The sequence below is a fragment of the Clupea harengus genome, chromosome 17 (genome assembly GCF_900700415.2).
Source record: "Clupea harengus chromosome 17, Ch_v2.0.2, whole genome shotgun sequence".
Taxonomy (NCBI): domain Eukaryota; kingdom Metazoa; phylum Chordata; class Actinopteri; order Clupeiformes; family Clupeidae; genus Clupea; species Clupea harengus.
Window position 1 is genome coordinate 18,969,114 of NC_045168.1, and position 13,931 is coordinate 18,983,044.

Sequence of the window (13,931 nt, forward strand, 5' to 3'; positions counted from 1 at the left end):
ATGCCGCAGTAACGTATTTTTTTTATCAAGATCAGTTTCAAGAATGCAAATGAGGAACTCCTGAGCTGATTTTGGTGGGAACTGAACAAATGTCCTTACCTTATGTTAAGCCTGGTTGCTTGTGTTGTTTGCAGGAGGATAAGCCTGAAGAGAAACCTAATGAAGAGAAGAAAGATGAGAAACCAGCAGGTAAATAAGTCTGGACTCAAGCCTCATGTCATAATTGTGACTGTGATGACTCGTGTGTACAAGCTTTTCTCTCGTGCGTGATCTGTTCATTTCTCTTATGAGCAACTACAGAAATTGCTTTAATTGTCAGCAAACCAAACACACTTATATTGCTCAGGAAAAAAGCTCAAGATTTGGTATGACTAAGCTCTGTTCAAATGGAGTTTCACATGGTACCTAATAGAGTTTCAAAGTCAGAATCCCGGACAAAACGTGTTATGCTAATTTGGGGTCTAAAAACAGTAGTCTGTTTAGCTAACCTGCCATGAGGTGTGTGGCTGTATGTGTAGAATACATTATGTAATCCAGTAAGACAGCACATACAATAACTTACAGAACAGCACTAGAAAATGCATCTGTTTAACTTTAACAGCAGTGTTTTTTAAAAGTAGCACCAGGTCTTCATCAAGTATGCTGTGCCTCCCTTCTACAGAGTCTGCCCCTGCCCCTGCGGCCGCTCCTGCACCTGCACCTGCCCCCACGGCTGCCCCAGCCCCGGCTCCTGCACCTGGTGGAGACAAGCCACCAGGGGAGGGGGGCGAAGGGTAAGAAACAAACCAAAGGAGGGTTGATGGGTTCAAGGGGGTTAGGCTACACCTATTCACACAGGACCAAAATGTGACTTCAAGACAAAAGAACAGCTCTGAGAACAGATTTGAGAAAAACGTTGATCGTGCATGACAGTCTTCCTTTAACTTCATAACAACACCGTCATGTGCACAGAACGACCATCTCCCGCCTCATGCTTCTGTAGGATTTGAAATGGTTTGACAATTTCCAACTTAGTTCAATGTCTAATCAGTTTCACCCATCTTAGACCAGCCTCTAAGTGCACCGTATGTTTTAATATGTGTCTGACACACCAGTACCCCACACTTCACTTATCTTTCTTCACTTTGCACAAAGCAACTCCAAAACAAGGCGCACACACACACACACACACACACACACACACACACACACACACACACACACACACACATTCTCTTACACACACACACACACACACACACACACACACACACACACACACATTCTCTTAAACACACACACACACACACACACACACATAATCACACACACGCACACACAAACCCTTCCTATCTTGTCTTTTTTCATATCAGCTGATTACTTGGGTTCAGAGCATATTGCCATATCTTGTGTTTCTCAGCTGATTGAGCATGGAGATGAGGTCATGGGCCCAGTGCCTGAGGGGTGCCAATGAAAAAGCTGACTTCACTTTCCCATGTAAAAGAAATATAAATAAATATCAAGGAGATGAGTAGCTTGTAGATCCTTTATTTATACACAGCGTTAGTCCATCCTCAGGGTTTACGTTAGTTGATCTGGTGAGTAGGTATTGAACAGATGGCTCTGAGAGTGTTTATATCGCTTCAATCAGTGTATATTTATATCAGTTCATCCAGGACGTTTATTTGTACCATCCAAGACTAATATCTCATTAAGCCTTGAAGGTCTGAGAGCAGATTTATGTGTGAGTAATTAGTTCATTAAATGAATGAGTTTGTTTTGGCAGGGTTGGCAGTATTCACCTGTGTGCAACTCGCAGCACACACACCTTTCAGCAGATTACATGATGCACACAAATTAGATTAGTGAATTAACAGGTCCCGGGATTACCGGGCCCTCTGAGGAGACTGTGAGCCAACAGGACCCAGAATTTTTTTTTCAATGTGTTGGAGTGAGAGCGCTGTGAGGGAGTTTCACGTCTCTCCTTTGAAGTCATCTGAGTAGAGTACAGTAGAGTAGAAATGAAATCCATTAACATGGTGTTTCATCAACTGTTTAGTTTATAATTTATAGTTTATTGTTGCATGAAACTAATTAGTGACAGGAGACCCCATATGAATCATTGCAGAAAAGAAAAATAAATCGATATCTGTTAAACAGAATTTAGAATATCATGGCTCAAGGGTGTCTGTGGACTGTTGATGGTGAATGCTTTCATTTAAATATTTCTCAGGAAGTAAGTATAATAGATGTTCCTAATGGCTCTGTGTTATAACAAAATGTTCCATTATTGTGATTCATTGCTTTTCCACTGGTGCTCAGTAGTATGGACCTGAGATGATCGTACAACTTCAATCTGATGAGATTTGTATGGGAGGCTGTAAGTCCTACTACTGTCCAGTAGGGGGAAACACTCTCTCAGTCCAAATCAAGGGCTATTTGGTTTTATGGTGAAAACCATCATTGCAGAGGATTCTGTTTTTTTAGGTGTAGTTTCTTGTCATGGGCATGACATTACATTAATATTAACTTGGTAAATGTGTAATATTTGTGTTTTTGATGTCTGTGTCAGTGTTTGTAATGAAAAAATGGAAACACATTTCAGGTGTTCATGTTCTGTTGTTGCAGGCAGGAGGAGGAGCCACCTGCACCACGGCCTACAGTGATAAACAGGTATGCGGATCAGCTCCTTCGTGATATTGTCCTAAGAATGAAGGAGCGAACAGATATCTACAAGGATAAGGTTAAGGACCCATTCGCCTCTTCCCCTGAGATGAGCCCTCCAGCCAGTAAGTATGACCTATGACCTTTAGAGCTCAAGTATACTTTTACATTCTTAGTTCCTGCTCCTAAGTCTACTTCAACTCTCACTTCACATAGCGCCACTGTACACAAAGGAGGGGTATAAACTCAAACTGGAGGAAGACAAAAGGAGGCAAGAGGAAGCGGAGCAGAAGAAGAAGGAGGCAGAGGAAAAGAAAAAAAAGGACGCAGAAGAGAAGAAGAAAAAAGATGAGGAGGCAAAGAAACAGAAAGAGGAGGAGGAAAAGAAAAAGAAAGAGGAGGAGCCACCAGAAGAGGCCAAACCCATAGAAAAATCCTTCTGCCCAAAGATCTCATGTACGTGTGTGGATGTTCTCCTGAATCCCATAGAGGACGCGATGGACAAGCATCTCGGAACCTCCGTGGACCCTTTCACAGGTGAGATGGCAGGGTCAGGATTATTTGATGTTTGAAATAAACAAGTATTCCTGTGGCCAAACCAGTAGGGCAAGTTGCTGAAAATACCACCCAGTTTGATGCCCAGGGAGCACCCATACTGATACAATTATAACTCTACAACACTTCAAGCTTTGGATAAAAGTGTCTACTAAATATATTGGAAAATGTAAAGGTAAGCTGTGTAAATAGTTTTGTGTTTTACTACAAGCTTTCTCTGTATCTGTTCTAGGTTTATTAGGTGTATCAGTCCGAAATCTCCAAGTTTGATCATCAATTCTTCAATCTAGTTCTCTTCTCTAGTTCTAATCTAATCTAACATACCGGTACCGGTCTATGTGAACAGATTCTCCTCTGATTAGAACTGTGCTCTGTAAAATTCTCCCATCTCTTTCGCCTGCTCTCTCTGACGCTCACTTGCACTGTGTCCCCTCTTTCCTCTACCTCTCCTCGCTCTCTCTCTCTGCAGATCGCCGCTACATTGCCTGGTTGGGTGTGCTGACCATTGCCTTCAACTACAACCTCTGGTTTATCCCTGCTCGCATGGCCTTCCCTTATCACACACCAGAGGCCATCCCTATCTGGTTCGCATTTGACCTGATTGCAGATTCCATCTACATCATTGACATGATCATTTTCCAGCAACGCTTGCAGTTTGTGAAGGGCGGTGACATTATAGTGAGTGAGAGACTAAATGTTGTGGGTTGTAGTTAGGACGGTGAAGGAGTAATCCTGTTTAGGTTAATATGCGTGTTTAGTTTAAGAATCTGAGAGTTGATAAGAATCAATGCCTTCTACATGCATTTAAGGAATTTGTTGGCATGTCTTGTTGTCTTGAGGTGTGGTTTAAAGTATGAGGGGCTTTAGACAGTCAAGTCTGAGCGATGGAGGAGAGAGAACTTGCTATGACGGGGTGAAACTCAATAATATAAATAATTGTACTATTTCAATAAAGGGATCATGTGGCTAGATTTAAAATGGGAGAATCTCTTTCAAAGATTATCATACCTTTTTCCCCAGTATGACCGAGTTCAAACGAAGAAACACTACAGGGAATCCAAAAAGTTCCAGGTACTAAACACGCGTGGAGTAATACACTATGGGTGTTGTGTGTTAGTGTTATGTGTGAGATTTCAGTGATAGATTATATATCATTATTTGAGTGTGTGCATATGTAAATATGTGTGTGTGTGTGTGTGTGTTTGTGTAGATCTCAGTGTTCCTTAGTATACTGACTAAACTGATTTTACTCTCTTTCTTCAACAGAATGCACTGTTAGCCGTTGCGCCCTTCGACCTGCTCTACATCCCCTTTGGGTTCAAGTCCATTTTCAGAGCCAATCGCCTGCTGCGGGTATGTCCATCTGTTTCCCCATTTCAGATTATTTTCTTTCCCCATTTCTTTCTGGGGTTATGTACATATCATGCGGCAGAGCTGCATTCAGTGAAGGTCGTACTGGATGCTGGTACAACACTGATTACCACAGTTATGCAGATGATACACAGATATAGCTGTCTTTCTCAACTGATGACTACAGCTCAGTAGACTCACTGTGTAATTGTTTAGAGCAAAGAATAAATGGAGGGATTAGCCAAAATGTTGGACAAAACAGAACCAAATAAGGACAAAACAGAGATTATTTTGTTTGGCAGCGAAGCGAAGAGAATTAGCATTAGCAGACACCTCAACTCTAAAAACCAATGAGACAGAGTCACTGAATGTCTCTAAATTTTTAGCCTGACGTTGTCATACTCATAATTCTAGTCAGAATATGAGTCTGATACTGCTCCATTGGGCTGTGATTATGGGGCGTGTTTCAACCGAACCAGGCCAGGCCAGGCCAACCGGGCCAGCTGATAAATTAAACTTTTACCGAATCCCGTAGGAAGGACGGCAAAAACATCTTTTCGATCGACAAATGCCTTGATCGCGTTTCTCTGTTCCTCTTTTTAAATGAATGCGCTGTCGATGTCCTCTAAAACAGACTTGATGGCAGAATCTATCTACTCAGCTCTCCAGCGGCAGCCATGTTTGTTGAAAACGAATTCAACCCAAGCGCTCTTTGGTGACGTGGTTGATTACGTTACTGTTGATCATCTGTCCATCATCGTATAAAGCCCGCCCTGACAATTTGATTGGTCCGAACAATTTTTGATTTTGGATAATTTCTCCCCAACGGAGCAGTGCCAGACCGAACTTCCCGACCTCAAATGTTGTGGGCAGGGCTAAGTTTGTGCTGGCACCCAGGCTACTACATTTTTAAATCTAGGTCGAAAACATTTCACTTTAATTGCCTATAATTTAACTCTAAACGTGCACTCCACTCTTACTGCTTATAAATTAATATTTCATCATTTAATTTTAATTATATATTTTTCACTTTGTTTTTCTTTAGGAGGTTTCTTTTGCTTTTATGCATGTAAAGCACATTGAATTGCCTCTGTATATGAAATGTATATGAGCTTTTTAACTGCATAATACCATCCATAACACCATCCAATAATCTATGTATGCCTTCAGTCTATGACAATTAAAAAAATAACTCAAACAGAACAAAAAAGAAGAATTCTGCATGTGTTGTTCATTGATGTTATAGTGTGTTATACTCACAAGGTGACTTGCTTGCCCTCACAGACGGAGGTCTTGAGTGGTGGGGTTTGAGGATAAGGGTCTGGATCACGGTTGTGTTTCAAGTCAAGCACTAACTGCTGATTCCTGTGCTCCTGCAGTCCGAGGCCTTCGATGAGTTCAGTGACCGGCTGGAGGGGATCATGACCAAGGCTTACATCTGGAGGTATGGGAAGCTCTTTTCAGGCCTTTTTCCCTGCTTATAGAATTCAAACACAAGCACTTTGGGGGTTTTATTTTCTGTTCTATGTGCCTCTTGTTGAAAGCAATACTTAAGGCTCTTTGCTTGTACCGAGTTTGACTGTACATAAGCTGAATGCCCATAACACCAGTATTCACACAAAGTGTAAGCATTACAACCTTGCCTGCTGCTCGTCCTTTGTTATTCATTTTAAAGAGACTTTTCTGCCCAGTGCTCAGCAGTCTGCCCTAATCTGCCCCTCAGAGTCATCCGCACCATTGGCTATCTGCTTTTCATTCTGCACCTCAATGCCTGTGTCTACTATGTGGCTTCAGCCTATGAAGGTATTGGAACCACCAAATGGGTCTACAGTGGAAAGGGCAGTGCGTAAGTGAACTCATTACTTACACAGTGCAACACACACATACACACAACTAAACACACATTAATTAGAACATCAGTTATTCATTTAATAATAAAGCATCATAACTATACTGAATTGTGGGGGCTGAATTGTTTTCTCTTTCTATTTTGCCCTGTTCCCACCACGTCCGCCCCCCCCCCCCCCCCCCCCCCCCCCCTTATGTCCTCTACATATGTTTTACGCATATGGCTTCCTCTGACCTGTCCATTTCCATCTCTTTTTCTCTTTCTCCTTCTCGACCGTTGTTCTGTAATAGCTACTTGACCTGTTTCTTCTATGCGGAGAAATCCCTGCTAATGATAGCAGAGCTGCCGTTCCCAGAGACAATTTTCGGTCAGTTCTTTCAGATGGGGAACTACTTTTTTGGGTCCCTTTTTTTGTCCACAATTCTCGGACAGGTAGAACATCTATTCCCTGTCGTTGCCTGCAAGCATTTGTAACCTTATCCTGCTTTCTGCTCATGCTTCTCGTGACTGAGCCTTGGCTTGGCTCAAAATGTTTGTTCTGCAATTTGTGTTGCGATGCGTGTTCTCCTGCTTTGTCCTCATTGTTCATTGGCTGGGCCTAGGCTTCCAATTCTGAGCTCTCGCAATTTTTGGTCTGGTTCAGATTAGGTGCATTTGGTGCCGGTACTGTGGGTCTGAGGCTTTGAGCTATGGCAATGGAGTGATGTATTTGACCACTCGGGCCTAATCATTGTGATTGGGTCCATGTGAGGTTCCTAGTCTGTCATAACATGCAGGGTCACTCCAATGCATTGGAACAACGAATAGAAAGAAGTAAAGCTGTAATGGCATTGGTTGCCGAGACAGCTAGCGAGATCTTATTCACTTCCATCTGCATCCACCATAACGTCATGGCTATGGACAGATAAATGCTTTAGTTCAGATTAATGGTTGGTCCGTGACTGTGCCAGTGAAGGGAGCTCTTTTTCATATCACACTTGTGTAATTTGAAAGCAAAATCAAAGTTTTGCATTTGTGTTTTTATTTTGGCTCTGAGTTTCTGTATTTTGCCCCTGTGTGTAGACACTGTGGATTTGGATTTAGATTTTGTGTTGCGGTGGAGTGGCCCCTATTGCCTTCAGGGCATTTTTCTCGGTTGATAAAAGTTCAACTTCTTACGAAAAAAACACCCTATGCTTTTTTCACAGCTGTGACCAATCACAAGAGGAGCAGCAACACCTGTGTGGCGTCCCATTGCATTTAAAAAAATTGAGAATTTAGGTATTTAGCGTATTATGTTCGAACTGAGCACAGTAAACTCTATGACATGACAGTTAAACTGTATCACCAATATTCATTCGTGGAGTAAAACTGGACAGGTCTAGAGTTAGGGTTAAGAGTTTCTGGTTAGTGTTAGTGTTTGATGCAGATACTAGCAAAATTAGCCTGTTAGCTAAAGTTATCTCTGCATTAGCATAAGTTGTTATGGTAGCAAAATACACTCTCAAGTGTATTTTTCAACAGCGTTTTTTTCTACATGAAAAAGCGCTCTGACCACCAGTTTTTATCAGAAAAAGACGTTTTTTAGGTGCGCATAAAAGTTAAAATATTCTCAATATTCGCAAGGCACGGAGTCGCACAGCCCATCAATGTCACACTCGGCCTAGGCAGCCAATCAGATCAAGCAATAGGCGGGCTTTACTACTTTACCACTTCCTTCCTGTTTTGATGCCGGTAGATGTGGTAGGAACGGTCATAGACATATATAAATGTATATCTGTCTATGGGAACGGTGGGACAATAGCAAATGCAGGCGAAAGGTTGATATTTAGCGGTATTTAATTCCGATGACTATATCATTCGATTTTTTTTCCAACATCACGATTTGATTTGGTCGATCACGATTTGACCAGGCTGTTTTGCCCGGTGCGATTTGCAGAGGCATTTTTTAAGCGTCTGCGCCTATAGCAACACCTCTCATGTGATCGCGCCCTTAGGGGCCTCTAGCTTCTAGAAACGCGTCGCTAGCAAAACCATTGTTTTCCTATGGTACGGCGTGCCTTTCATGTGTGCCTTTTATGCGCTGCGCTTTGCGTTTTTCTAGTGGTTTTTAGGCGCATATAAGTTAAAATATTCTCAACTTTTCAGTGCAAGGCGTAGAGTCGCACAGCTCATCAATGTCACACTCGGCCCAGGCAGCCAATCAGATCAAGCAAGAGGCAGGCTTTACTTCTTTACCACTTCCTTCCTGTTTTGATGCTGGTGGTATGAACGGCGGCAAATACAAATGAAAATGGCGATGGCAAATATAGATTTTAGCTGTATTTAACTACGAGGAACTATACAATTCGAAGTCTGCTTGAATCCATTTTTTGCCCAGCGCAGTCTGCCAAGGCGTTTTTTGAAGAGGCTGCGCCTGTAGCGACGCGTCTCGGTGTGACGGGCCCTTACAGTAGCTATGTCTACTACCGCGCACTTTACGAAGTACACTGCAATACAGTGCGTAGTGCACACTAAGCACTTACATCTGTAGTGCGTTCTGTCGCTGATTAGTGTTGTCTCAAATGGAACACTGATACCTTGTTTCCACCAACATGATGTCGGTGCCGGTGCTGGGCCTGTGCCTTATCTGGCACCAGTTCTGCGCGTTTCGACAAACATTTTGCTGCTGGTGCTGAGAATCCAGCACCGGCACGGCTCCCTGAAGTTGCTGGGCCCAAAATCGGGCACCACCAATGTCACAGAGGTTATGGGCGGAGCTACCCCACCAGCAACAGAAATTTCCGCCGCCATTTTTTTTCCAGCCGTCCACCAAGATGATGAGTGAAAACGGTGAAAACATAAATGAAAAATACATCCAGCAGTGGACCACGGATGAAATAAATACCTTGAAAGCGATTTAGTCATCAACATTAATGCCAGACAAAATTGAAAAGGCAGTAAGGCCGCGTTCACACTTGACTTCTTTTTTCAGCCGCCAGCGCCTTTTTTACATGCAACCCTATGGGAAAAGGGAAAAGAACGACGCCTTTTTAAAAAACGGCCGCCTTTTAAAAACTTCTAAAAATAGCGCAACTCCCGACGCCCTTTTGAGTTCAATTTTCTCAACTTTTCAGAAAAGCGCTGGGTGACGTCAAGTGCCTTTTTGTAGCTAAAGCCCTAGCTAAAGGGCTAAACAGCCGCTAACTATTAGCACTCTAGCTTGCTCAGTAGAGTGCTAAGACACAGCAACTATTCACGATTGTATCAATTGTATATCTAGGTTTTCTTTGGCGACTGTTGTCGCATCCAACAGCACAACATATACCGAGCATTTTGAGCTTTCTGTGGGTTGTGACCGTAAACAGCTCGTTAGCTATTAGCACTGTAGCTTGCTCAGGATAGTATAGCTTTGATAAGACACAGCAATTATTCACGATTGTATCAACGTGCTGCATTTCACTTAACAGGTCAGTCATCCCCTACATCTTTAGGAATAGAATACAATTGACCGTAATGTGTCTGTGTCGGACACAAATATGGCGGCGCTTAAACACAGTGACGTCACATGGTATCCATGAATTCTGAAGCGCCCAAAAGTCGCTGTTTTCTAAAAAAAAATAGGTCAAATGTGAACGCAGCCTAAGGAAAGCTAAAATATATGAGGAAATACGGGGAGAGTTGGAGACAACAGACCAAATAACAAACCAATTAAAAATAATAAAGAAAGATTTCATCCATCAAAATGTGTTGGTTTGTCTGCCTAGTATACATGAACTCTTTCAATCTGGCTTGTTGTTTTTGTGTGATATCACACTTAAAATTAGCTGTTGACTAAGCAAGTTCGTGTAGCCGCTAGCTAACTAGCACTAGCTACTAGCTGTCCTGAGGTACTGCTACAGTTGTTATGCTAGTCAACTCCTATCATGAGCTGCATTGCCTGCTCGTTTGATCTACGTGAGGAAATATAGAAAATCCGTAGTTGCATCATTAACTGAGACTGTAATGTAGTGCTGGTTTTGTATTTTGTGTTCTGTAGAAGACGTGCCACTTGAAAACAAAAAAACTAAATTAGCTCTTGACTAAGCAAGTTCGTGTAGCAGCTAGCTAACTCACTACTAGCTGTCTCTGCTACAGTTGTCATGGCAACTGGTAAGTATATATCAGTGTAGTAGCTAGTCAACTCCCGTCATGAACTGCATTGCCACTCGTTTGATCTACGTGAGGAAATATAGAAACCCGTGGCCAACTAAACAGAACATTAACTTTAGGTCGCATACATGGTATTAAAAAATTAAACATAATTTAAGTTTTATCGATAAGTATTCCAGCCAGCTTCCTCCGGCCAACTGGACATTTTAAACAAAGATGGTGGACCAAACTCCGCTGACAGCATTGTTTTGTATGTAAATGTATCAATCTTTTAGCGTTTTCTCGCTTAGATTTTTTTAAGTTAAAGAGAAATAGACACTGTACTATCAGATAAAACAGTTATTGTAACCAGCAATAATGGTTGGAGTAATTTGCGAGGCGTCAGTCAGCCAACTTTCCAAACTGAAAAGCTGCCGGAAAGGGCTCCTCCTCCTCCGCTACGTAGCCAAGATTGTGTCCATCTTTCACACTGCATTTTTTTGACCGTTTGCAGTACTTTCAGTGTCCTGAATTCTGCTGGTTCTGTCAGTGTGTGAACGCCCTAAGCACTGAAAGTCAGTGTTTGAAGTGCACAGGTGCGCGGTAGTAGACATGACCAGTGTGTTTGGAGCACTACAGCTGCCTCTGTACCTTCTCCTCCTCTGTGTTCTCTGTGTCCTTTGCTGCAGCTTTTTGCTTCTGACTGGAGAAAAGCTGATCAGTGTGCCTGCGAGCTAAGAATGCTTTTCTTACAAGCGTGACATTGTTTATATTGCAAGCACTTGTTTGGTAAGGAACATTGCTGACTGCAAATCTGCCTGTTTTTCTCTTTCTCCCCTATCTCCCTTCAGGTACCTGCGCTGTTATTATTTTGCTGTGCGAACACTTATCAATATTGGAGGACTTCCTGAGCCACACACAGTCTTTGAGATCACGTTTCAGATGTCAAACTTTTTCGTTGGTGTCTTTGTATTCTCAAGCTTAATTGGACAGGTAAAATGCTTCCCAGGACAGTGAGGCTCCCCAGCTGGCAATCAGTACAACTGGAGATCTACTAGGTCATAGAACTTCTAGACCCCCCTAGAACCTCAGAATAGACATATGGCTGGTGAGAAATGTGTAAGCACTGTGGACCACAATCTCTACTGGAATTAAAGTTTATAGGCATTAAGTTACTCCAAAGTTAAGTTACTTTCCTTACGAGTGGCAGAACCATTCCTTTTCTAACATCTAATTTCACTCTACCTTTCCAATATGCCTACACCTGTCCACAGTAAGATGTAGCTGTCTGTTTGTTCATATACGTATTTATGCTAAATTGTGTGAGTGAGTGTGTGTGCGTGAGAGGGAGAGTCTGCCCATTGGGTTTGCCTAAGGTTATGCTGTTGTCTACAGATGAGGGATGTCATCGGGGCAGCCACCGCTGGTCAGACCTATTTCCGCAACTCCATGGACAACTGTGTGTCCTATATGGTGAACAACAACATTCCCAAGCTGGTGCAGATCCGTGTGCGCACCTGGTACAACTACACCTGGGACGCTCAGGGCATGCTGGGTAAGTCCATTCTAAGAAGGAACAACTTTTGTGTGGATATCCCCAAAGGTTTGGATGTGACAGCCTGGGGCTGGGGGGGGGTATCTTATGAGGGGACTAGAGAGCCTCAGATAGTACTATAACTTGATGCTAAATTATTACATTATTCTGATTGCTGGGATCAGAAAATGTTTTCATTTTTTTTCCTGAGATTTGTGGGAGGCTGTGTTGTGATTGGTGGACTGTCTCCCTACTCAGATGAGTCAGAGCTGCTGGACAAAATGCCCCTGGTCATGAAAACAGCCATTGCTGTGGACATCAACCTGACCACCTTCCAGAAGATAGAACTCTTCAAGGTTGGACATCAACACAACATTCACTTGGCCAGTGTGTGTGTGTGTGTGTGTGTGTGTGTGTGTGTGTGTGTGTGTAATGAATTGAGGTGATTAGAAATATACTCTCTGCAATAACACTTTTTTTACCCAGGGCTGTGATGGCCAGATGCTTGTGGACATGTTACTGAGGCTCAAGTCCATTATCTACTTGCCTGGAGACTTTGTGGTGAAGAAGGTGAGGTTCTGAGAAATCATTCTCCCCTATAGTGAGGAAAGGCTCTGAGTTTTAACAGCCCCTCTTCCATCTGACCACACATTTTATGTGCAGGGAGACATCGGTAAGGAGATGTACATCATCAAAGAAGGGGCTGTGCAGGTGGTGGGAGGTCCAGATAATTCCATCGTCTTCGTAACACTGAAGGCAGGATGTGTGTTTGGGGAGATCAGGTAATAGCAGCATGCTATTATTAGCATAGCTTTTTTTTAGCATATCTTCATTTAATACCCTGAAAGTGAAATCATCTGGCTTTTTCCACAGTCTGTTGCAGTCATCAGCCAATGGTGGCAACCGCAGAACAGCGAATGTAAAGGCCCACGGCTTTGCCAACCTCTTCGTGCTGGAGAAGAAAGATCTGTTTGACATCCTGGTCCACTACCCAGCGTCCCAGAAGGTGCTGGCCAGGAAGGGGAAGTAAGTAGTCCTGTGTGGCTGTGAGGTCATAGGTCAATAGAGTGACAACCAATTACATCCAGACCTGGTGAAATTACTCATTCCGACGTCTCCAATGATGATCAGGCACAGTGTTTGTATTTCAGTCTTAAGAGAAGACTGCAATGACTAATGTGAATTTTCCATTTCAGGCTACTGATGAAAGCGAAGGGTCCGGCGGCTGCCAAGGCGGCAGAGGACAAGAAGAAGGGGCTGACTCTGTTCGGACCCAAACCCCCCACCCCAAAGTTTCTCCGCGCTTTCGGACCTGGGCTTAACAAACAAAGCCTCTTGGAAAGGATGAAGGTAAAGAAATATCAGAAAACCGCCAATATTTAGAGCTCCAAATTAATGTAGTTTAAACAAATATTTGATATTTACCCCTCCCTATGCTTCACATAGAGGTTAGTTCACACCAACATATTCAACCACAGCTCAAACATATTTATTCTTTTACAGGCTGCTGCTAATTCATCATAAATATCCAAACCATGAACTCCAGTGACCAAAGAAACTAAAGATTTCAGTGTGCAGTATCTCAATACCACAAGATGAAATCGGCTTTTTTCAGTTTTATGTGAACAGTATTAAATGTTTTGGGAGGCTTTGTGAAAAAAAACTGCTTGTACTTAGATGAATGTAAAGAGTGAAAGATGATATCAGATACATATGTAAAAGCTGTGTCTGAGTTCACCATAAGCTGGATCATAGTGGTATGTTTCTGTAAAACTGAGGGTTACAGCCATTTATCAGTTCCACTTTGAGAAGTGGGTGAACCACAGTGTTTGAGAGGAGAACAGTGCCTATTAGAATAAATTCAATATACTAAATATTTGTATATATTTAAATATATGAAACCACAAGTAT

General features: G+C 42.6%; 1 protein-coding gene across 1 annotated transcript; it reads left to right on the forward strand.

The window, feature by feature from the left end:
- Positions 1 to 469: 469 nt before the first annotated feature.
- LOC105897216 (cyclic nucleotide-gated cation channel beta-3-like) lies at positions 470 to 13,763 on the forward strand. Its single transcript, XM_031584322.2, has 16 exons — positions 470 to 773; positions 2,608 to 2,768; positions 2,860 to 3,180; positions 3,668 to 3,876; positions 4,219 to 4,269; positions 4,465 to 4,551; positions 5,928 to 5,992; positions 6,272 to 6,394; positions 11,338 to 11,479; positions 11,882 to 12,041; positions 12,279 to 12,376; positions 12,507 to 12,590; positions 12,684 to 12,802; positions 12,894 to 13,046; positions 13,217 to 13,370; positions 13,524 to 13,763. Exons 1-16 carry the CDS (start codon positions 640 to 642, stop codon positions 13,542 to 13,544), a joined length of 2,082 nt encoding a protein of 693 aa, XP_031440182.2. The 5' UTR covers positions 470 to 639; the 3' UTR covers positions 13,545 to 13,763.
- Positions 13,764 to 13,931: the final 168 nt, after the last annotated feature.